At 40.4% G+C, this 23,060-nt stretch overlaps 1 protein-coding gene and 1 long non-coding RNA gene across 6 annotated transcripts; one reads left to right on the plus strand and one right to left on the minus strand.

Annotated features, from left to right (window-relative positions):
* Window positions 1-272: 272 nt before the first annotated feature.
* Window positions 273-7,000, plus strand: LOC138974318 (uncharacterized). Its single transcript, XR_011458399.1, has 3 exons — window positions 273-423; window positions 3,329-6,370; window positions 6,861-7,000. It is a non-coding gene; the product is annotated as an uncharacterized lncRNA (long non-coding RNA).
* On the minus strand, window positions 5,772-22,753 carry LOC138974317 (uncharacterized). 5 transcript variants are annotated; one of them, XM_070347029.1, is made up of 5 exons: window positions 22,545-22,751; window positions 20,934-21,978; window positions 19,720-20,087; window positions 17,704-17,850; window positions 5,772-13,469 (listed from the first exon to the last, which is right to left on the minus strand). In XM_070347029.1, the coding sequence occupies exons 2-4, from the start codon at window positions 21,065-21,067 to the stop codon at window positions 17,804-17,806; spliced, it is 549 nt and encodes a 182-aa protein (XP_070203130.1). In that variant the 5' UTR covers window positions 21,068-21,978; window positions 22,545-22,751; the 3' UTR covers window positions 5,772-13,469; window positions 17,704-17,803. The 5 variants fall into 5 exon arrangements, with proteins under 5 accessions (XP_070203130.1, XP_070203127.1, XP_070203132.1 ...); XM_070347026.1 differs by having other exon boundaries at window positions 20,934-22,027; XM_070347027.1 differs by lacking the exon at window positions 5,772-13,469 and adding an exon at window positions 13,546-15,679 and having other exon boundaries at window positions 20,934-22,027.
* Between the last annotated feature and the right edge of the window lie 307 nt (window positions 22,754-23,060).

A 23,060-nucleotide genomic window follows, 5' to 3' on the forward strand; every position in this document is an offset into this window, starting at 1 on the left:
AGGTGTAATTAATGATAAATACACCTGTATTTAAAAATAAATACACCTGTATTTAAAAATAAATACACCTGTATTTAATAATAAATACACCTGTATTTAAAAATAAATACACCTGTATTTAAACATAATTACACCTGTATTTAAAAATAAATACACCTGTATTTAAAATTAAATACACCTGTATTTAATAATAAATACACCTGTAATAATCAGTTATAAGTCACGTGGTTAAGCGACTTAAAAACTTGGACTGGGAATCCACATGAAAAACACTAAGCTTATACGCGTCTTCATAGCCTCGCTTTGCCGCCTTTTGACAGACTGAACAGCTCAAGATGGCGGGGGTGGCAAATGTCCCTGATGTTTTGGAAGGTTTGCGAGTGCAGTTTTAATTAACGCTGTTGCCCAGGCTCGCACAGCAGGGTAAGTTAATTGTTTTATCAGACGAATTCGGTTCTTGTGACGATCTACACCGAGTCAGTGGGGCATCCACATCCAGAAGTTGAACTTGAAGGGAGGCCTGTACGCGTTTTTGACCAAAGATGCAAAATATTGGAATTCGGTGCGAGAGACTAGCTGCTATATCGTGTTATCGGTAATCTTGAACTTTAGCGTGTTAAATTCATAGCTCTTAATTCAGAGGCATTTAAGTCTCCAAATTTGTAGAACCTGTACTTGTAATCATAACAAGTCATTTTAGATCCCTTTGAAGTTACGGAATGAACTCCGATGATGAACTGTACGAATGCATTTGACCCATCAAAGAAGGAATTATCCGTGTGACCAGACAAGGGAGACAACTCTTTCGTGTAGATGATGTCCCATGGTTGACAACGTACACCATTTTCGTCACGCTAAAGTTCAAGATTACCTTGTTATCTGTGTGTGTGTGTGTGTGTAATCCGTTGTAAAGTGTATATTATGATTATTTGGTGGCGGCGGCAGTGGTACGTATATAATCTCATATGGAAAGCCGTTTGGTTCATAACAAACCTTGATTGATATGGGTTAAAGCTGTGGTCTATTTATGACTTTCCGGGGCTACGAGGTTGAAAAATAGGGACAAAATCATGTACAGATTTCTGTACAGCAAACACTACCCGAAACCCCACCTATACGGCGTGTATGACCTTGAGAGCTTCAGTCAACGCTTGAATTTTGCAGTGGTAACATCCGGTTTGCTCTCGCAGAGCTGAGCATATTTGTTGTCAAGAAGGATCGAGCAGAAAAAATAAACGACTTGGCAGGGATTCGAACTCAAGGCATCGGGGCCTCGAAATGTCGGGGCCGATGTCTTAACCGCTAGGCCACTACACCAGTATTGTCAAAGATAAAAAAAATTGATAATTTTATATCATTCTACGCTTGAATTATCATTTATGCGTTGCAAAAACGTAAAAATTGACATTAAAATTTGCCTTTATTTGCAAACATGTTTTACAGAATCGCAGTACATGTTTACACCGTCATGCTACACGACATTCGCGCCATGCAAATAGCTGCGATATCTCTATTTACAACATGCAAGAAAATGACAAGAACAGTAATTGAATCTCTCCAAAGCCAGTTGAAACCAGACATCTAAGAAATAGTTATACATGTATTCACTTCTGAACAACCGGCACGGTTGGCCTAGTGGTAAGGCGTCCGCCCCGTGATCGGGAGGTCGTGGGTTCGAACCCCGGCCGGGTCATACCTAAGACTTTAAAATTGGCAATCTAGTGGTTGCTCCGCCTGGCGTCTGGCATTATGGGGTTAATGCTAGGACTGGTTGGTCCGGTGTCAGAATAATGTGACTGGGTGAGCCATGAAGCCTGTGCTGCGACTTCTGTCTTGTGTGTGGCGCACGTTATATGTCAAAGCAGCTCCGCCCTGATATGGCCCTTCGTGGTCGGCTGGGCGTTAAGCAAGCAAACAAACAAACAAACAAACAAACTTCTGAACAATGGGCGGATAGAGATATAAATCATGCTGCTTCAAGAATAACATAACATGAATTCATATCAATGTTTTTCCTTCATTTTCTCAATTGGCGCAGTAGCCTAGTGGTTAGGACATGAGACACGAAGTCGAGAGTTCGAATCTTCGCCGGGGCTTTTATTTTTTCCCCTTGATCTCTCTTGAAGATAAAATATGATCAGTCTTGAGAGAGCAAACCGGCTGTTATCCCTGAAAAATTCAAGCGTTGACTGAAGCTCTCAAGGTCATACACGCCGTATAGGTGGGGTTTCGGGTAGCGTTTGCTGTACAGAATTCTGTACATGATTGTATCCCTATTTTTCAACCTCGTAGCCCAGGAAAGTCATAAATAGACCACAGCTTTAATCTCCAGAGCTGTGTACCAGGGAAAACCATGTTATAAAGTAGACTTTTTATTAAATTTAACTTGAGACATTTAAGCTGTACAAATTAATTTCATTCACAAATACTAGTTTCATAAATATCCTTGGCCTGCAGAGATAGAATAACAAATACTTGCACATTTTGTTTGTCTTAGTGTTCAGTAAAAGTACAAAGGTTTTAAAGTAAAGCACCTTCATAACATGGAAACCGGAAGTTGTGACATGAATTTGAATACTGCTAACACTACCAAGAAAATAATATATATATATTCTATGTTGTTTTGTTGCAAGTCTGCATCATTAACAACCTGGAGTATTACTGGAAAAAAAATTATTACTAAAGAAAATATGTATACTCTCGATACTCTCCATGCACATGATTTTTGTGCAGACGAGAATTTTTGCAATTCAATAAAAGGGCGACCACTTAGTAAAGTCTTGGTTCAATTATGTTCTTTTTATGGGTTAGTTGTTAGCAACAATGTAACCGACAAACTTCAAACTGAATTTTGGTGCTTTCCTCTAACATATATTATATATTTGAAAAACATCAATGTTTACCTGTGTCAAGTTTCTTTTTTGGGAGAGTATACATTCAAGTTGCCATTTAATACATGTTTTAAGGACTGAAAATACATGTCACAAAATGGGAAACGGCCCAGGAGAATAACTTATATGTAAAGCAGCAAATGATAAGCACATGGTTTTACCCCTGAAAGCTCCAAAGATTTGGGAAAATGAATCTCGTTTGCCTTCACATATCAAACTGAACGTCAAGCAGCTCAAAAAAAGTCTCAAGAAAAGTTACGCTTTCAAAATAGCATTTCATTCTGTGTCGCAAAGCATGCTTAACATTTCTACGCTTCTACAAATGAACACAAGCATGCAATAATTCCCTCTCTTTTGAGTCCTGGTACTTGTATGCTTATTAAGAAAGCGGGATGATGTTTCCTTTATTTCAGAATTTCTTTTTTGTCTTGTTTCAGATGGAAAGTGCGGAGAAACCACCATCTCAGATTTCGTGTTTTTCATGTCTGGGAGCCGGTCCACAGTACCAGGAGGGTACCAGAGTCCTCTGACCGTGGTGTTTGTGGACACACCCGAAAAGCCACTCCCCAGAGTGTCAACTTGTGCCCTCAGAATGCAGGTGTCTGCCCCACACGTCAAGAACTGAGGCAGAAGCTGTCCCAGGCTGTTCTTGAAGGGGGTGGATTTTATTTATTGTAAAAACTTTCCTTCAATGGTGCGATTAGTTTCTGCTTGGTAGCCGTAGCTGTTGGTGTTTCTATCTGTACACACCCTGGGGGGGGGGGGGGGGTGTTAACGTTGAACTTTGAAATCTTAAAATTATTAAGACAAGGTGTGGGTGGTTTTTTTCTCTCCGTAAAATAAGCTTTATTTTAGGTGCCTGTACCGTACATCATTTCTTACTTGCTATTAAATGCAAGAGAGAGACTTTCGAAGATTTGATGTTTGTGTTTCGCATTATTTTTGCTTGGTAGCCGTAGGTGTTGGTGTTTCTTTCTGTACACACCCTGCGAAAAAATGTTTGTTCTGCAATTTTGAAGAGAATTCACAAATGTATTCAAACTGAATTATTTGAGGTCATGCTGCAAAGGAAAAAAAAAACATGACCCTGATTTAACCGGTTTCCTATACTCCTTTACATACCTTGTTTTTGTTTTGATTGTTTTCTTTGCTTTTTGCAGGGGGGGGGGGGGGGGGGGGTGTTTAACGTTGAACTTTGAAATCTTAAAATTATTAAGACAAGGTGTGTGTGGGTTTTTTCTCTCAGTAAAATAAGCTTTATTTTGGGTGCCTGTACCGTACATCATTTCTTACTTGCTATTAAATGCAAGAGAGAGACTTTCGAAGATTTGATGTTTGTGTTTTGCATTATTTAAATTGCCGTTGTGTTTCAAGAGTGTGTTCTGTTCTTATTTGTTTTTTTGCACCACTGTTTGTCATTATGTTGCCTGCTTTTCGTGTTCCGTGTAACGCTGTCCATGGAAAACATGTAAAGCATTGTATTTCTCTCGACTATTGATCAAGTAAACTAAGCACTTCACATCATATCAGGTATCAGTTACCTAATGTACAGAATAAATGGTTCAACCCCCCTACTACACGAATAACACGTTGCCAGCAAAATATCAAAAGCACTCGGACTAGCGTTACAGTGTCCCATACAAAACTTGGCAATATACACCATAAACCGGATACAAACAAATCAATTGCACGCTAACAACTTTGTTATACTGTCTCATAATGGTATACAAATTAATAAACTCAAAAGCGTTTGTAACAGTTATGATAATGTGATATTCGTGCCCTGTGTAACGATAGTCTGTTTTTATGTTTTACCAAATTAACCAAAACTGGCGTTGTCTACTGCTTTTCCTTTTATAGTTTTACACTCCTCTGTAGTGAAGGTCACTGCTCACACAAGGGCGGGGATGTAGCTCAGTCCTGTTGGCCGCTGTCAGCGCGAGTTCGTCCCCACGTTCGGCGAGAGATTTATTATTGCTCACAGTCAACTTTGTGTGCAGACTCTCCTCGGTGTCCGAACACCCCCGTGTGTACACGCAAGCACAAGACCAAGTGCGCACGAAAAAGATCCTGTAATCCATGTCAGAGTTCGGTGGGTTATAGAAACACGAAAATACCCAGCATGCTTCCTCCGAACGCGGCGTATGGCTGCCTAAATGGCGGGGTAAAAACGGTCATACACGTAAAAGCCGTGGGAGTTTCAGCCCATGAACGAACAAACGGCTCACACAATTTCAGCTTTCTTGTTTAGTTTATAAATTTCAGCCTCAATTCCTCGTCTCTGTAACCAGTATTAAATAGTGACTGTTTTGCTAACTGTTCAGCTGTCACCTGCCAAGTAGAACCGATGTATTCTTTATGATGTGATAAAATTAAAGTATTCATTCCACTTTGTGATGGATGAACTCGCAACTGCCAAGTATTACCAGTCTTATGATGGGATAAAAATTAAGTATTCATTCCATTTTGTGATAGGTTAACTCTCAACTGCCAAGTAATACCAGTCTAATGATGTGATAAAAATATTCATTCCATTGTGTGATGGGTTAACTCTCACCTGCCAAGTATTACCAGTGTGTCTTGTGATGTGATAAACATAAAGTATGCATTCCATTTTGTGATGATTTTCCTTATTTAAAGTGGATTTTCTGCATGACACTTGTTTGATTAAAATTAATTGTATTTGTGGCAGACAACTTGAGTTATGTTTTGTGTTTTTGTAAAAACAACTTGTTTTTTTTAATATGACTGGAAATGAGACTAGCAGCCATGAATCCATAACTACATTTTGCTGTCCATCATAGACATCTCACTCGCACATGTTCATTGCCTCACCATACAGGAATCAAAATCCATACAAACAATTTGTATTATCCAATATTCAAACTTGTCATACACATTTATTCATACACAAGAATTATGTGTCATACACATTCAAGCAATCAAGATCCAATAAATGTATATAATTGATGTTCTTAAAAAGACTACACACACACCTAAATATATAGGTGATCTTTGAAATGGGACATTTACATGCAAAATTCAGAATGCAAACAGAGCTTTGGCTTGCAAATGTAATAGTCATTAACCAGCACATAATATGAATAATTTTTGAAATTGTTGTGATACTGATTCAATTTTTCACATAAAATCAGAATTTCATTTATTTTAGTTTCCTGATACAAATGATTCGTCTAGCTTACCTTGAATAAACATACCAATACGTCAAAAAGTAGGACATCTGAGCTCAAAGATTAATAGTTTGGTTTGAAAAATCTCTAAATACACATAATTACAAAAACAAAACAAAATTCCGTGATAGAACATGTACTGATCTTGCAACTAAAGTAACAAGAAGGGCAAAGCCCATACGACTCGCATGCTTTACACATTTTTCCTACCAAAATACATGTGACCTTGACCCAAGGTCAAGGTCATCCAAGGTCATGCAACACAGCTGTTAATTCAAGACATAGGAGGTACAATGGTTTGTTTGTTTGTTTGTTTATTTGTTGCTTAACGTCCAGCCGACTACGCAGAGCCATATCAGGACGAGGAAGGGGGGGATGAAGGGGGCCACTTGTCAAGCGATTCCTGTTTACAAATGCACTAACCCATTACTTGTGTCCCAGCAGGCTTTAGTAAAACTAAATTAATACCTACTGGAAGATTACCAGTTTCCAGTATGTTAAAATAGGCTTAACCTATCTACTGCTGGACTTACATCAGAACACTAACAGATTAAACTATACATGAATCGCGAGACAAGCGGCAAGAGAAGAGATTTTTGGAAAAAATACAGGTGAATGAGCAAGAAGGCAGAAAAAAGAAAAGAATTCATGAAGAAAAAGAGAGCATGACAGGAAAGAGGAACCAAAAATCTACCTAACAGCAAACTAGAAAGCTCCTGCGGTTCCAAAAACAGGAGGGGCCTTTAATTTCATAACCGCAGTGCCCCACTGCGGGAAGGTACAATGGTGCTTATTGGCTCTTTCTACCATGAGATATGGTCACTTTTAGTGGTTCACTACCTTATTTTGGTCACATTTCATAAGGGTCAAAGTGACCTTGACCTTGATCATATGTGACCAAATGTGTCTCATGATGAAAGCATAACATGTGCCCCACATAATTTTTAAGTTTGAAACAGTTATCTTCCATAGTTCAGGGTCAAGGTCACTTCAAAATATGTATACAATCCAACTTTGAAGAGCTCCTGTGACCTTGACCTTGAAGCAAGGTAAACCAAACTGGTATCAAAAGATGGGGCTTACTTTGCCCTATATATCATATATAGGTGAGGTATTCAATCTCAAAAACTTCAGAGAAAATGGGAAAAATGTGAAAAATAGCTGTTTTTTAGGCAACATTTATGGCCCCTGCGACCTTGACCTTGAAGCAAGGTCAAGATGCTATGTATGTTTTTTGGGGCCTTGTCATCATACACCATCTTGCCAAATTTGGTACTGATAGACTGAATAGTGTCCAAGAAATATCCAACGTTAAAGTTTTCCGGACGGACGGACGGACGACTCGGGTGAGTACATAGACTCACTTTTGCTACGCATGTGAGTCAAAAAGGGGACTCGGGTGTGCTGTTAAAATTGTTGGCACATTTTAGTATCTAAAACTCACCTTTGATTTTAGGGGGTGCCTATTCTTTCTTTATTTTGTGTTTAACATTGTTTTCAACCACGAAGGTTATATCGCGACGGGGGGAGATGGGATAGAGCCACTTGTCAATTGTTTCTTGTTCACAAAAGCACTTAATCAAAAATTTGCTCCAGGGGCTTGCAACGTAGTACAATATATTTTGTTTGTTTATTTGTTGCTTAACGTCCAGCCGACTACGCAGAGCCATATCAGGACGAGGAAGGGGGGGGGGGGGGGGGATGAAGGGGGCCACTTGTCAAGCGATTCCTGTTTACAAATGCACTAACCCATTACTTGTGTCCCAGCAGGCTTTAGTAAAACTAAATTAATACCTACTGGAAGATTACCAGTTTCCAGTATGTTAAAATAGGCTTAACCTATCTACTGCTGGACTTACATCAGAACACTAACAGATTAAACTATACATGAATCGCGAGACAAGCGGCAAGAGAAGAGATTTTTGGAAAAAATACAGGTGAATGAGCAAGAAGGCAGAACAAAGAAAAGAATTCATGAAGAAAAAGAGAGCATGACAGGAAAGAGGAACCAAAAATCTACCTAACAGCAAACTAGAAAGCTCCTGCGGTTCCAAAAACAGGAGGGGCCTTTAATTTCATAACCGCAGTGCCCCACTGCGGGAAGTACAATATATTACCTTACTGGGAGAATGCAAGTTTCCAGTACAAAGGACATAACACTTACATACTGCTTGAGTAAAATCTTTACAAAAATTGACTATATTCTATACAAGAAACACTTAACAAGGGTAAAAGGAGAAACAGAATCAGTTAGTCGCCTCTTACGACATGCTGGGGAGCATCGGGTAAATTCTTCCCCCAAACCCGCGGGGGGTACCTATGCGACTGACCACAATGTTTACTTTCATCAGGCACAAAGTTCTTCAGCAGAAGAATGATTAATATTCTAGCAACAAACATGCAATAAATTCATACATGATTATTGATGTTCAAAAAATGCTCTACACTACTTCACCAAACTAAATGGAGAACTGAAAATGTTTAAAACACTTTCTTTCTTTGGTGTTTTCAACCACGAAGGTTATATCGCCACGTGGAAGGGGGGGGGGGGGGGGGGGGGGGGGAATGGGATAGAGCCACTTGTTAATTGTTTCTTGTTCACAAAAGCACTAATCAAAAAATTGCTCCAGGGGAAAACACTAACCATAAACAATAAACACCACTATGAGGTTTGATAGGTAACTTAAAGGGACCTTGACCTTCAATGAACGTTGCAAAAAGCTTATGTTCTGATGAATATGGGTGAATGAGGCACCATTGAATATAAAAAGAAAAATAACTGATTTGACTCTAGTTAAACTATGGCGCTCATGGCATCATACCAAAGTTTGAACGAGTATCCCTTTCACTGTTCTGTACAGCTGTGAAAACACAGTGAGACATAATAATAATGAACATAAATTAATCACCCCTTCTCGCCAGAGCTCACGGCAATACACAATAGCAAAACAAATCAGAGCATTCACACACCGACACACACAAAGTCGTTAAAGGTTTATTGGCTGCGGCAATAATAGCCGCAAGAATAATCCTTTAGTTCGTTCAAAGTACCCAAGCATGTCCTGTATACAAAAGTAAGGCGATTGAGATTTTATTTTGGTTTTTTTACACAAGCCAGAGAACACCAGTGCTTGTGAGAGCAAAACGTTTGCCCGTAGGGAAGTGAACCTTCCTTATCTTTCGCACCAGAGAGCTGTTCAAAAGGGGTATTGTGCAAGTTGGCTATTAAACCATTGTAATTCGGAAAATGTCTTTAACCTTCGCCGGCACTCGTGGGTCCGTGCGGACCCAGAAGGGTGTTTGATTGCAAATATCTTTTAAACGAGTTGGAATTTTTTAATGAGCTTTTAGAAATGCCTCAGACACCTAACAAGCTATCATCTCCTAAAAGCTCATTAAATTTCAGTGATAATTAATTAATTAATTAATGGTCAAATTTAGACTACACACGGAAGCATTTGTGGGGACGTGCGGACCCATACTTCTCAAAGAAGGAAAAGCGTGTATACCCTTCCGAGGCACTCGTGGGTCCGTGCGGACCCAGAAGGGTGTTTGATTGCAAATGAGACAGTGACAAAAGGTCAGGTGTCATGTCTACTGTCCCGAATGACACACGATTGCTGACATTTCACCATTGCCAAAAGAATAAACAAATAAGAAATAGGTAGAAAATGAATGTGAAAACTGACTTTGATTGTTGATCAGTATTTTCTATACCACTAACAAATAATCTACTTACACATAGCTGTTTGGCAAATGTATGTTGCATGGGACACACTGACATGAAAGTGGAAGATGTTTTTCCCTCTAGAGAAACTACATATCAAGTTACACTTTTTGTGCTCTTCCATTCCAGTTGGCAATCAATTGTTAACGCATGTTATTAGAAAAAATAGAACGAAAACAGATTAGATAGAATGAAAAATGTACTGGTGATGTCATTTGGGACATACTGACATGAAAACGTCACCTTTTGTCATTGTCTCAAATATCTCTTAAACGAGTTGGAATTTTTTAATGAGCTTTTAGAAATGCCTCAGACACCTACAAAGCTTTCATCTCCTAAAAGCTCATTAAATTTCAGTGATAATTAATTAATTAATTAATTAATTAATGGTCAAATTTAGACTACACACGGAAGCATTCGTGGGGACGTGCGGACCCATACTTCTCAAAGAAGGAAAAGCGTGTATACCCTTCCGAGGCACTCGTGGGTCCATGCGGACCCATACTTCTCAAAGAAGGACAATTGTGCAAACCCTTCCGTGGCACTCGTGGGGCCATGCAGACCCATAATATTTTACCAAATACCGTGTGCAGTCTAAATTTGACCATTAATTAATTAATTAATTATCACTGAAATTTAATGAGCTTTTAGGAGATGATAGCTTTTTAGGTGTCTGAGGCATTTCTAAAAGCTCATTAAAAAATTCCAACTCGTTTAAGAGATATTTGCATCAAACACCCTTCTGTGTCCGCACGGACCCACGAGTGCCACGGAAGGATATGCATATTTTTCTTTCTTTGAGAAGCATGGGTCTGCACGGCCCCACGAGTGCCACGGAAGGATATGCACATTTTTCCTTCTTTGAGAAGCATGGGTCTGCACGGCCCCACGAATGCGTCCGTGTGTAGTCGATAACGAGTGCCGGCGAAGGTTAATGGCTGAATAACAATGAGTTCCTTTATACGTTGGATTGGGCAAGCCATATATATATATATATATATATATATATATATATATAAATATATCTAGCATCAATAAACCTAAAAATACACTAAGGTCTTTTTCAAAAACAATAGTCTGTTTTAAAAACTTTCAGCAATTTTCAACTTTATAAATCTATACTATAGATACATCAAAAGAAATTTGGTCAGACATGGGATTCAGAAAAAGTGATAATTAAGGAAAAAAAAAGTAGGGTCCAGGGGCAACGCCCCTGGTCGGGGTCTGGGGGCAAAGCCCCCAGAAGCTGAAGGTTTTTAGTATTTTAGACACACAAAAATGGCCCTGAAATGCATATTTCAGCTTAATCATAGCCCCCCCCTCCCTTTCCATGTTTCTCAAATTAATTTTACGCTAAGACTCAAAATAAGGAGGAGAAAGAGAGAGAGAGAGAGAGAGAGAGAGAGAGAGGCGGGGATGGGGGGGGGGTGGTGGCGTGTGACGGTGTGGTTTCAATGTTCTTACCTCGTCGGTGCCAAACGACCCCAGTGACTGATTACACGACTGGGTTTTCAGGATAGTCAGGTGCTTGTTGCTTTTCAAGTGGCTTTTGAGGGCAGTCTTTCCATTGGAACCGTAGTTGATAACATTAACATCGTTGCACAAAGTGCACTAAGTTTTTCCCGGCAAGTTGATTTTAGCAAAAGCATCGCCAACTTTCAGTTTCACGTCTTGTGTCTTCTGGCCTTTCTCGTATTTCCAGCTCAATGATACAACTTCATCGAGCCAGTCGAATCTCCAGAGATTTTTCTTGTACTTCTGCTGGTCAATTTCCCGGGATAGAACGGTTTCGTCTCGCTTTAGCTTCCTCATCATTTTGGCAAGTGGCTCGAAGCGATGTAAAAATGGCGCCGAATCATTCTCATACGGTATGCTTTAGCTTATACTGAATCCCCGATAGCTACGTTGAAACGGTGACTGTAGGAGACAAAGACACAGAGCGCGTTCCCATACGGATCGACCAGCAACAGTCTGACCGTTTTAGGAACCAACCGTTCAAGAATAGTATGGAATGGAGCGTCGCGATCAGCGGACCGGCCGAAAAACTTGGGTCTTTACCTACATATACCCCAACATTTTCTCAGCGGATTTGCACGAATCTCAAGAATGATCCCTGGAGCCTAAAAATTTACGGAATTCCGTAATTTTACGGAAGAATCCCATGTCTGTTTGGTGCAATTAAACAGGTAACCTAATGGCAAATCATTGTGTAAAACTTTCTTTACAACTTTCTTTCACAAAGTGTACATATTTTTTTTTTTTTTTTAGCAATATTGTTTTCGTGGTGCAGTACCTGTGTTTAAAAATAATAAAATACACAGCGGACATAATTTCGCTTTATTTGAATGACTTTCCACTTTACAAAGATTGGTTTAGAATTAGAGCGCAGATTTAAACCAATTTGAAAAAAACAGTTGCTTATACCTTCTACCATGCTTGGTACTTTGAACAAACTTTATGATTGTTTTTGAGGCTTTCATTGTTGCAGCCCAATGCTGCTCAGTGCAAATTAACTTTTTTGAAGGCGAAGTGTCTGCACCCAGACACATCCTTACTCTGAGGTCTCAAAGCAAACCCGCAAATTGAGGCACACCTCCCAACGCCATGCAAGATATTGCAGATTTATTGCACGATTACGTGGCTAGAGCGGATAGGGCAAGTAGCCTAATAAGTTTACAATTTAAAACGAATGCTTCTTTCATTGACAAAAGCAGTAATCATGTGTCAAAACACTGGATCGGCTTTGGAATGCGCTTGTAAATAAAAGTAGACAATGAATTTTTCTTGTGATTCCACTGACCAATCTGCTTGTAGTCTGGACAATCAAGCGTACAAAATATGGCAAAATCGTATGGGTTCACAGGTCTGCTATACACTTCAGGTTTGGGGTGTCCACAAGCTAACTTTTTTTTTACTCGAGCATGTTGGCAACGAACTGGAGAACAACATCTGACCATGTTGATCGGTGGGTGGCCCACTCCGAGGGTCAATGCGCTCCGTTAGTTGCACGAGCTGTTCCTCAGAGAGGGGGCAAGCCGTGGCAGGCACATCCTAACGACTGTCTGGCAAAGGATGGTCCTCGATTATCGATTGAAGGCTTCTCCCTTTCCAGAAGTCCTGTACTGCTGTGGATGTGCTGGCTCGTCTCTCCAGCATCCCCCTGAAGAAGAGCTGCAGGGGAGTTCTGTTGCGCTCTGTCCTCAGGGGTTGGTGGTTCTTCTGTTCCACAATCCACTGTAGGGACCGGTTCAGCCTGGGCAGAAAAACATAGTGGAGGGCCCACAAGTGAATGGGATTGTCCATGTTCAGTATCCCCAGACCACCTTCTGCCTGTGGTGTTCCCATTGCAGTAAACAGGTCATGGTAAGGGTTCACCACATCTTTCCAGACGTCGAGCCAGAGACGCTCGATCCTTTGGTTATGGTCACTGCGGCCTTGCATCGCACTGCCTCTCCCTTCTCCCCTGTGTTCATTCATGAGGGCGACGACATCCAGATTCTCGCCACCATGGTCCATGCGGACTCTTGACGGGAGTCCAAAGCGTTGGGTTCCACCCAAAAACAGATCCCGAACGGTCTCTGACCTGTTGTTTCGGTGGCATGGAGGAAGGTAGTGGCCCGGCTAAAGCCATCGATTGCCCCATGAATCACCATTTTCCACCTGCAATATAACAAACAGAGATCCGTTTCCATATGTGATTTCACCACACAAATTCTGATTAAAGAGTTATTGGGAAATAAGTACAGGTAACATGCTCAGTAAATATTAAAAAGTAATGGTCAAAGTGCTTTTTCATGACCGAGAATCAAGACCATTATTTTTAATATATATCATTGAGAAAAGGTGTGTAACCCATTTAATCCACCTTTCTTCAATTTTGCAAAGAAATAAATCAAGAAAAGCAATTGCTTTATATGACTTTTCTTCGTCATGTCCATAAGCCTTAAGGGTCTTGTAGGTCTTAAAAGGAGGATTCCACTAACTGCTGGGACTCTAAAATTTGATAAAAATAAGCAAAATTTTGGTAATGTCTGCTGGTTAATAACACATACAATTCAGTGAAATTTAATAAAAAATAACTGAGAAAACCGCAATGTAAAGCTTTTACAAACTTGACCCCACTGTGACCCCAAAATGTGACAGGGATCAACCAAACTAGGGTCACGTAGGTAGATGATCAAATCCTTCAAGTGTTCAAAGTTTCAAAGCTCAAGCTTCAAAAACACCTGAGATAACATCAATGTTAAGATATTTTGATTCGAACATGACCCCCTGTGACCCCAAAACTTGACGAAGGTCAATCTTCTTCTTCTTCAGCGTTCGACGATGGCTGTGTCTAGATTCTTTCAGGCCTGGGAATGAGTAAAAGTGGTTTGGGCGTACTGACGGGAAAATGTTGCGTTTTAAGCATTTTTAAGGGCACACGGAGGCTCTTTTCTTACACAATTAGAAAAGGACTTCGTCGTAAATACGACGAAAGGCGTATCATTCCCAGGCCTGTTCTTTGGCCCGTGATGTTGACGAAGTGGGCTGTGACGAAGGTCAATCAACCTTATGTCGTCTTCTTCTTCTTATGCGTTCGTGGGCTGAAACTCCCACGTGCACTCGTGGTTTGCACGAGTGGAATTTTACGTGTATGACCGTTTTTACCCCACCATTTAGGCAGCCATACGCCGCTTTCGGAGGAAGCATGCTGGGTATTTTCTTGTTTCTATAACCCACCGAACTCTGACATGGATTACAGGATCTTTTTCGTGCGCACTTGGTCTTGTGCTTGTGTGTACACACGGGGGTGTTCGGACACCGAGGAGAGTCTGCACACAAAGTTGACTCCGAGAAATAAATCTCCCGCCGAACGTGGGGACGAACTCACGCTGACAGCAGGCAACTGGATACAAATCTAGCGCGCTACCGACTGAGCTACATCCCCGCCCACAATCTTATGTCAAGTTGGTACATTATCAAAACCTAGAAGTGTGCGTACTATTAACCCTTACACCGGTGCAATTCTGTAACACATGTTACATAGCCACTGGTGAATTAACAGAGAGAAACATAACAAAAAACAGTCATATAGGTTTTCGCATCAATGGGAGGTAATCGGAACCGACCAAACAGACTGAGCCAATAGCGCGACATATGTCGTGACAACCAGGTGACAGCATACGTAAAGTAGCGCGACATATGTCGCGACAACCAGCCTAAGGGTTAAAGCTCTAGCTAAAAACACATCTGAGATAACATCAACGTTAAGTTTTTATTAAACGAACATGACCCCGCTGTGACCCCAAAATTTGATGAGGGTCAACGAAACTGCGGTCACTTCGTGAAATCATCAAACCCTAAAAGTGTGCAAAGTTTCAGAGGTCTAGCTGTATAAACTTCTGAGATAACAGCTCAACGTTACATTTTTTGTCCTTGGACAGACAGACAGCCTGCCCACAGCACACATAATTATTTTGATCAAGTATTATTCACTCAGCCAGTCTACCTGCACAAGCATGTGATTAATCCATGGTTGAAGAGTTCTGTGAAAATTGCGCAATTCTGCAAACTCTTTATAGCAGTTAATTTAATTTCGAATAAAATAAAGTACATAGTTGTTCTGCTAAGACGATAAGGCAAATATTTTTGCGTTCTTTTCATGTTTAAGTATCTCGGGAAAAAAAGTTCTATTTATGAAGTGAAATATAATTGACCTACAGATTACTGTCTTTTTATTTGTACAAATGCAAAATGGGAACAACTCTATTTTCTACACAAAATATGAGAGTTACTTGCCTTGAGACCTTGTGTCTGGTACAACGTAGATTTTGATTTAGAAAACAACCAAACTTATGGATCTTATATTGGATTCTGTGTGTTGAAACCTGAAATGAATAGTGTAAATGCAGTTGAGTATGTATGAGCTCTTTCCTCTTTCGAATATTTGAGCATTCAGAACTTTTCAGTCACCAAGCAGTGACCACACAGTGTGGTTTCTCAACCTATGAGCTATCGAGGATTCAGACTGGTTGCTGGGTGGTTATTTGTTAGGACTAGGTAGCTTGGTATTCACCGAAAAGTATTCCCCCCTCTGCTTATTTCTCTGTTAACTTGAAGGGGTGTTTATTGTTAAAAAAAACACCAAGCAACCAAATTTAAATAACCACCCAGTAGAAATGGTAAGGTATAACCAGAATATGTTTTGTATTCCGTGGGGAAATCATCAATGGACCAGTCTTTCATTACATATCCAGAAAATGACAAAATAAAAAGAAAAGAAAAGAAAATACTTGCACACGACTCACCTTCGTTACCCACCTACCCCTTAGAAGACGCCCTTCCTTTTACGATCCCAAACAAGACATTTTCAAGACCCTGTTTCATAGCTGCCAACCCCTGTGAAGCCCAAAGAGTAGCATTTTGGAACTTTCACCAAATGTCAGAGTTGCAATTGGTGTTTATAAGCGTAGCACTCGCATAATCTTAAATTTGAATCGCAAGCCCGCATTTAAAATGCCATCAAAAACGTTTGTAAGATTCTGAGAGCTCTACGACATTACAACCGTCTAAACATAGTTCAATGTCACACGCTTTCCTTCTTTGCCACTACTAAAGCAAACGTATGCAAGATTGTATGTTACACGCTTTAGGAGCATGGCAAGAACGGATTCAAACTCAAAATCGTCACTCCAAAAAAACATAAAATGCACACACGACTTTTATTTCTCCTGCTGTTATCGTTTCTTCTCTTTACAGATTCTTCAACGCTCAGAATACTGAAAACGGCACCCCAGACGACAGTACTGTTTCCATACGCGAATTTAACTTCCCTTGGAAAGTGGTTCGCTCAGGAGGCCTGTTTGTCTGACACTATAAGGACAGAGTTCTGAACATAGATGACAAAGATTCCGGAATGAACAAACATTTTGCGGATGCAGACACAGAAAGACGTCATGAAGAATGAGATGCTTCAAAAGATACAGACTGTGACGATGACTGTGACGTCATTCCCATATAACGAGACGTCATTCACAGTTGTTCGGCCACTTCCGTCAAAAAGTAGATTTAGACAATCAACGTAATCTCGTGTGGAAGAAAACGTCTGTCACACAACCAAGTCGGAATAGCAGGTATTATTACCTATACACGCAAAGTCTGTCGAATTCTTCGGCAAAAATCGTTGAAAATGATTTGCCCGCATCGGTGTGGAACTTGCACCATAATCTTCACCACCCTTACGTTTCCCCGTTTTTATCCTGTCTCCCTCCAGTTTCCACTTCTAACACCGTCACTGTGCACAGCTTACAACTTAACAAGTGCATTGCATATTCTAATCAAATTCACAATTGGCGCATAGAGTCACCGGAAATGCGAATGCTTGCAATAAAATTCACGATTTGCTAAGCAAGTCACGTGGACAATATCGAGTCATAACGGAGTGGTTCCCAGCCATCGGTACTCGACTAGTTATGCAATGTTCATTGTTGATTGTCAAGCAATAAGTGAACATTTTGCACGCTTGTCATTTTTTTTTTTTTAGCGTAGCAGCTCAGGGCTTAGAGTAGCAGCGTAGCAATTCCTGCAAAATCGGAGCATGCTGCGCCAAAATCGTAGCAATTGGCAGGTATGCTGTTCTCTAAGATATTCTGCTCATAACCTCTGTAAGTTTACCCCCATTATAAGACCTTATTATCTCAGGGTTATGTAGGTCTTAAAAGAAAGATTCCAGCGTCATAAAATAAGAGAATTCCTTATCACCCTTATGCCACCTGTATCAATCCACTCAAATTCCATGTTCAAACTGGCACAACCCCCAACATCCTCCCCACCACCGGACACACTCAACATTCACCAAATTTTTAAAAAGGATTTTTTTGTGCCCAGTGTATGTATTTGTAGCTGTACTCACGATATCAACTTGTGGTATCCGTCTAGATGCCAGAGAGCGTTTGGTCCTGATACTTGGTACAGACGACGTCTCGTGGGCCTCAACGCCAAAGCTCTGACAGCTACTCCACCAGGATCAACCCGCGGGATGGCTCCCCGTACTCTGTGCCTTTGTGGAGCGTGTAAGAATACAACTTATTACACTAACGTGACATACCACTCATGTCATAACAATACCATTCACTCTACATTGCATGTGTAAAGAGGTCTTGTCTGACAAGGACCTGATTTTTCACTGCCTCCAATACCGAAACAAGCGTCCTTCTTTGAACACTCGGAAGAATTTTAAGAACGTAAACACCACACCAGTGACATTTCCTTGCTTTGACATAAAAGATTATACGAGGCATTCGGAGAGATCCAGGTTCAATTTTTAAGCTTCTTCAATCTGGGCGCTTCGACAAAGGGACATTTACAGCAATGAACATGCAACAGTATGTACAGGGTCCCCACTGGTTTTTAGAAACAAAATTCCATGACTTTCCCATGAGCCTCAATAACATTTTCCATGACTAGATCCACAGGTCGCCATTTCCGAACACGCAAACTTTTTACATCTTGTCACTGCCAGTTTTGACACTGGCTTGCTTTGCACTGAATTTGAGTCAGTTTCTACGCAGTGTCTCTTTGACAAGCAAGTCAAGCATTTGCTACGCAGTCAGATTATCGGTAATGTTTGCTGGTCCTGTCATTTCACTAAACTGGACCAGCCACTGTTTGTATCCATCTGCACTTTCGTAAATTCCGTTTCATAACCGTCACTAACACTGTGACTTGACGAACTGTCATTTTTTTCACCGCGATACACAGTTCATTGCGAAGATCTTCCTTGGTAATTCGTTCCAATTCCGCATACTTTTTGTTGTCAAGAAACAACTCGAAAGAAAGCTGGCGTGCTAAAGGTTATTTTTTTTTCTTTCTTATTTATGTTAAATTCCATGACTTGAATTGAAATTCCATGACTTGAATTGAAATTCCATGACTTTCCAGGTCTGGAAAATTAAAAATCAAATTCCATGACTTTCCATGACCTGTACGAACCCTGTATGTAGGATAAACAGAATACTACATGGCTTCCTGTTTGATACCAGTTTTACACTAGTGTTTTGAAATATTGTTCGCAGTTTAATATTTAAAAGCACAACTTGAGTAAAACTGGTATTTCATAGGAAACCATATAGTATTCTCTATGTGGACAACAATGTCACAGGCTTACCCACTAAAGTTCTTTAGGAGCTTCTGACATATTTGCCTTAAAAACAACATGCAAAATAACTTGTGGAATCCAAAAGCACCATGTCGCATTAGTGGCCCAATTAGAGCTGCAGACTATTACGCTTTCGATGTAGCATGCTACTTGTAAAACAGAAAATGCTACTTCGTTATACAGACACTCTACAATGTTCATTTGTTCCTGCTGCTGTTTTCTTGTCTGAACACAGTTATTGCAACATTTGTGTCTTGACATATAAACATGTAGGTGCAGTGGATTATAAGATGATGCAATACTTAAAGATAAACACCATTTGCTACACTATAAATTCAAGATTGCTACACATGAAGCTTCATAGGGGCTGACAGCTCTGCATCATACACCAGCACATAAATCTTACTGACTGAGTTGATGTGTATTTACACATTGCACACCTCCCACATTGAAGTAAACAATTGAATATCTTCAGTTAATCGAAGTACACTTAAAGATGAAGTTCTCTCCATAGGAATACTGTGCATCACCCTTGCATGTAAGTGAACTCAAAGTACTATGTGAACAGAACAGAACCAATTCTGGTCTGTTTGCAACCGCATGAACGCAGGAAAGAGATCATTGTCAGATTGAATTACAATTAACATTGACACGCTTCCATTTGAAACTTTTCAGTTGTCATTGTGGATTGACGCCCCGGGCCCCAGATCCTGCGTTTAACTTTATCCTCGACGAACAAAACAACAGGCACCAATTGGGTTGCCGCCTCACCTGTGATTGTGTTGACCAGGTTGGCAACCGAGCCAGACAGGGTAGAATTGCTGGTACCGGTTGTCATCGATCCCGATGTTGAGGCGATGGCCTCACGATCACCCGAAACAGCTTCTTGCAGACGTTGGTTGTCTTTCTGGAGCGAGACAATGGCCACTTGGCAGGTCTCTTGCCGCTCCCCCAGCCTGCGTAGTTCTGCCAATACCGCGGCCAAAGCAGTGGCGCTTTCTTCCCCTCCTGCTGTGGCTGACTCAAACCCACCGGGTTGTCGCTGCGAGGCTGTCTGGTTGCTGGCCCTCGGCCGACCTGCAGCGGCTCGGGTCACTTCGGCTACCCGCCTTGACGCTGCCCTCCTGGGAGGCATATTCCTGTGCATAAAAAACAGGATATGTGAACACAGCCTTATTTGTCAGATTACTGAGAATTACACATAAGCCTTGAACTTGTCTGCTGCTCCTTGCAGGAGTTAACAACTCCTTCACTGTTCAGCCTGTAAAAGGTGTTTAATATCCCATACTTCTGAAGTTGTCACCAGATTTTGGGAGTCTGAAATACAAACCAAAGAAATTGATTAAAATCTGGCCCAAAGTACTTCAAACCAATTGTGTTTTCTGTGTCAAACTCAAATCCTGGCACCCAGTACCCCCACCAAACGAGTTTGGAATCTCTGAGGCTCAATACATTTATGACAAACAGAACACCAACAGGAAATTACATCATGGTTCTCTGAACTGTCACACACCAACATAATACCTGGCTAACAAATCCACATACTAACTAATGTTGGAATCTCTGAGGCCCTATAGCTTAATTTGACAAAAAGAACAACAGCGAACCATGTTTTCTGATTCTCTGAAAAATCAGCCCCACCATGAAATATTACCTAGCCCACGGTACATGTACTTTAACCAAAATAGTGTTTGTAATCTGTGAGGCACCAGCCAACACAAGTGACAACAGTACCTCCACATGAAATATTACCTAGCCCACAGTACCACAATCAAAATAAATTTGGAATCTCCTAGGCAAAATAACAGGTGATTGACAAAACAGTACTTCCACAGGAACCAATATTTCCTGATTCACTGAAATGACAAACACCCGAGGTAATTGACATACAGTACCTCCACAGGAACAAATATTCTGATTCTCTGAATTGACAAACGCTCACATGAAAAGGCATCGTAACACCAACATGTTCATCAGAATCTCACCTGAAAATTATTTCCAAGTACTCTGGAAAAACACTGATCCATACTATCCACCAACACAGAAACATACTGTTGAAACATGTCACGATATCTTGATTTGACAGAACACTCAACAATCGTGTTGATCGAAGAACCATTCCGGATCCACCTTGAACTGGTTTTTAGACAAGGGACATCATCCACAACGAGCCTGTCATAAACTCGAGTTACTTCCCATCTACCGATCTGGTTGACCCCATTTAGAGCCGTCGATTTATGCCACCCACCCGCATCAAACAAGAAAGAAAATGTAAACAATTTGAAGATTCCCTGTTCCTATACCCGTGCTTTGTAAGCTGATCAGTCAAAACGCACAATGCAACCTGACCCGGCTACAACATTATTTAATCACACAAAAACCGACTGTGTTTATCGCCTGACGAAGGGACTTGTACAACCTGGCCTGTCCTGACGTTGCTTGATCTTCTTGATCTTGATATGTTACGCCAACAGGTCCCAAGCTTGGGAATATACGTTTGCTAGATGCACACCATCACCCAGGAAATGACGCTGCAAATTCAGGTAACGTAAACTGTTTTCCAGCGGAAAACATAAAATCATGGTCCCAAAATACAACTCTAGGGGAGTCCACAGTGCCCTGCCGAAGCAACGCATTGACCTCCATAGCTGCGGCGTTGTATGATGGATCGAAACACACACACAGACAGACAGACAGACACACACACACACACACATACACCACGACCCTCGTCTCAATTCCCCCCTCTACGTTAAAATATTTAGTCAAAACTTGACTAAATATAAAAACGGTATTACTTAACTTTAAAATCAGAATCTGTGACTGTGAAACATTGGTCCATTTCTCAGTTGTTTTTCAACAGTTTAAAATTCCTTTTTGAAGCTTTACTATTCTAATATTCAGCACAGAAGAGTTACCTGAAGTACTGTCCCCTGTCCTTTCAGACGAGCTTGTATCATTAAGGACCCAGTAAGCTTGTTGGAAGCAGTAATTGGTTCCACCAACGCATCCAACTCTTGATCAGATATCCTGGAATACACCATGCGTTGTACAGTTTACAAGTAGCATTCCATTTTCCCTGAAAATTGCCAAACACTTTTATTACTTGCGTTGTATCGATAAACGAAGCACAAGTAAGAAACAATAATAAAAGCAAAGAAAATAGCAACACGATATGCAAACATCTAACAAAGCCGAGCAAGCAGAATGACAGGTTTAATGAAAAACAAAGAGGTACCGATTCGGAAACAAGATCGCGATTCTTTCCTTCGCTGCACGACGCAAATCTTCTGTGACCTTTGACCAAACGTAGCTTCCACATTCGATCACCGTGCTCAGCTTAATATTTACAACAGAAAGCCGAGGGGGTGGAATACCGAGATGAACCTACAGAAATGTGCATCCTCAAACCTGACATATTCATCCCAACATTTAATGAACTCCAAAACACAGAAAGTTGCTTTTAGTTTTACACGCCATCTTTGATTGCCACTGCCAGTGGTTATCAAACCGGGACCCGGTACCCGTGTTTCAAAGATCACGCATTGTTTCTTCCATTAAGTCACAAATGAACAAGCAAACAAAACGTTGCTTACCTTCTTAAAACTTCTTCTGGCTCATTACCAGACTGCAACAAATTGACGTCGCAATGGCGGGTCTGATCCAGTGGCGTCACCGGAAGTAGTATCTCCACGAGATTGTCGCTTTGCATGTCGTACATTTTCCGATTCAAGTTCTAATTTATTTCAGCCGCATTTATTAAATGCAGCTGCATTTAAAAATAAATACAGCTGTATTTAAAAATAATTACACCTGTATCTAAAAATAATTACAGGTGTATTTATTTTTAAATACAGCTGTATTTACTATTAAATACAGGTGTAATTATTTTTAAATACAGCTGTATTTATTTTTAAATGCAGCTGTATTTAAAAATAATTACACCTGTATTTAATAATAAATACAGCTGTATATATTTTTAAATACAGGTGTAATTATTTTTAAATACAGCTGTATTTATGATTAAATACAGCTGTATTTATCATTAAATACAGCTGTATTTATTTTAAATTACAGCTGTAATAGTTATGAGCCAAACGGCTTTCCATAAG

The sequence above is a fragment of the Littorina saxatilis genome, linkage group LG8 (assembly GCF_037325665.1).
Source record: "Littorina saxatilis isolate snail1 linkage group LG8, US_GU_Lsax_2.0, whole genome shotgun sequence".
Taxonomy (NCBI): domain Eukaryota; kingdom Metazoa; phylum Mollusca; class Gastropoda; order Littorinimorpha; family Littorinidae; genus Littorina; species Littorina saxatilis.

Bases quoted from the DNA above. Each gene is read 5' to 3' on its own strand.
- LOC138974317 (XM_070347029.1), bottom strand. From the start codon at position 21,067: ATGGTTCTTCGATCAACACGATTGTTGAGTGTTCTGTCAAATCAAGAT. The intron at 20,088-20,933 runs GTGAGATTCTGA...TTTTATGCACAG, and splicing joins TACTTGGAAATAATTTTCAG to GAATATGCCTCCCAGGAGGG. The intron at 17,851-19,719 runs GTGAGGCGGCAA...CGCTCCACAAAG, and splicing joins CCTGGTCAACACAATCACAG to GCACAGAGTACGGGGAGCCA.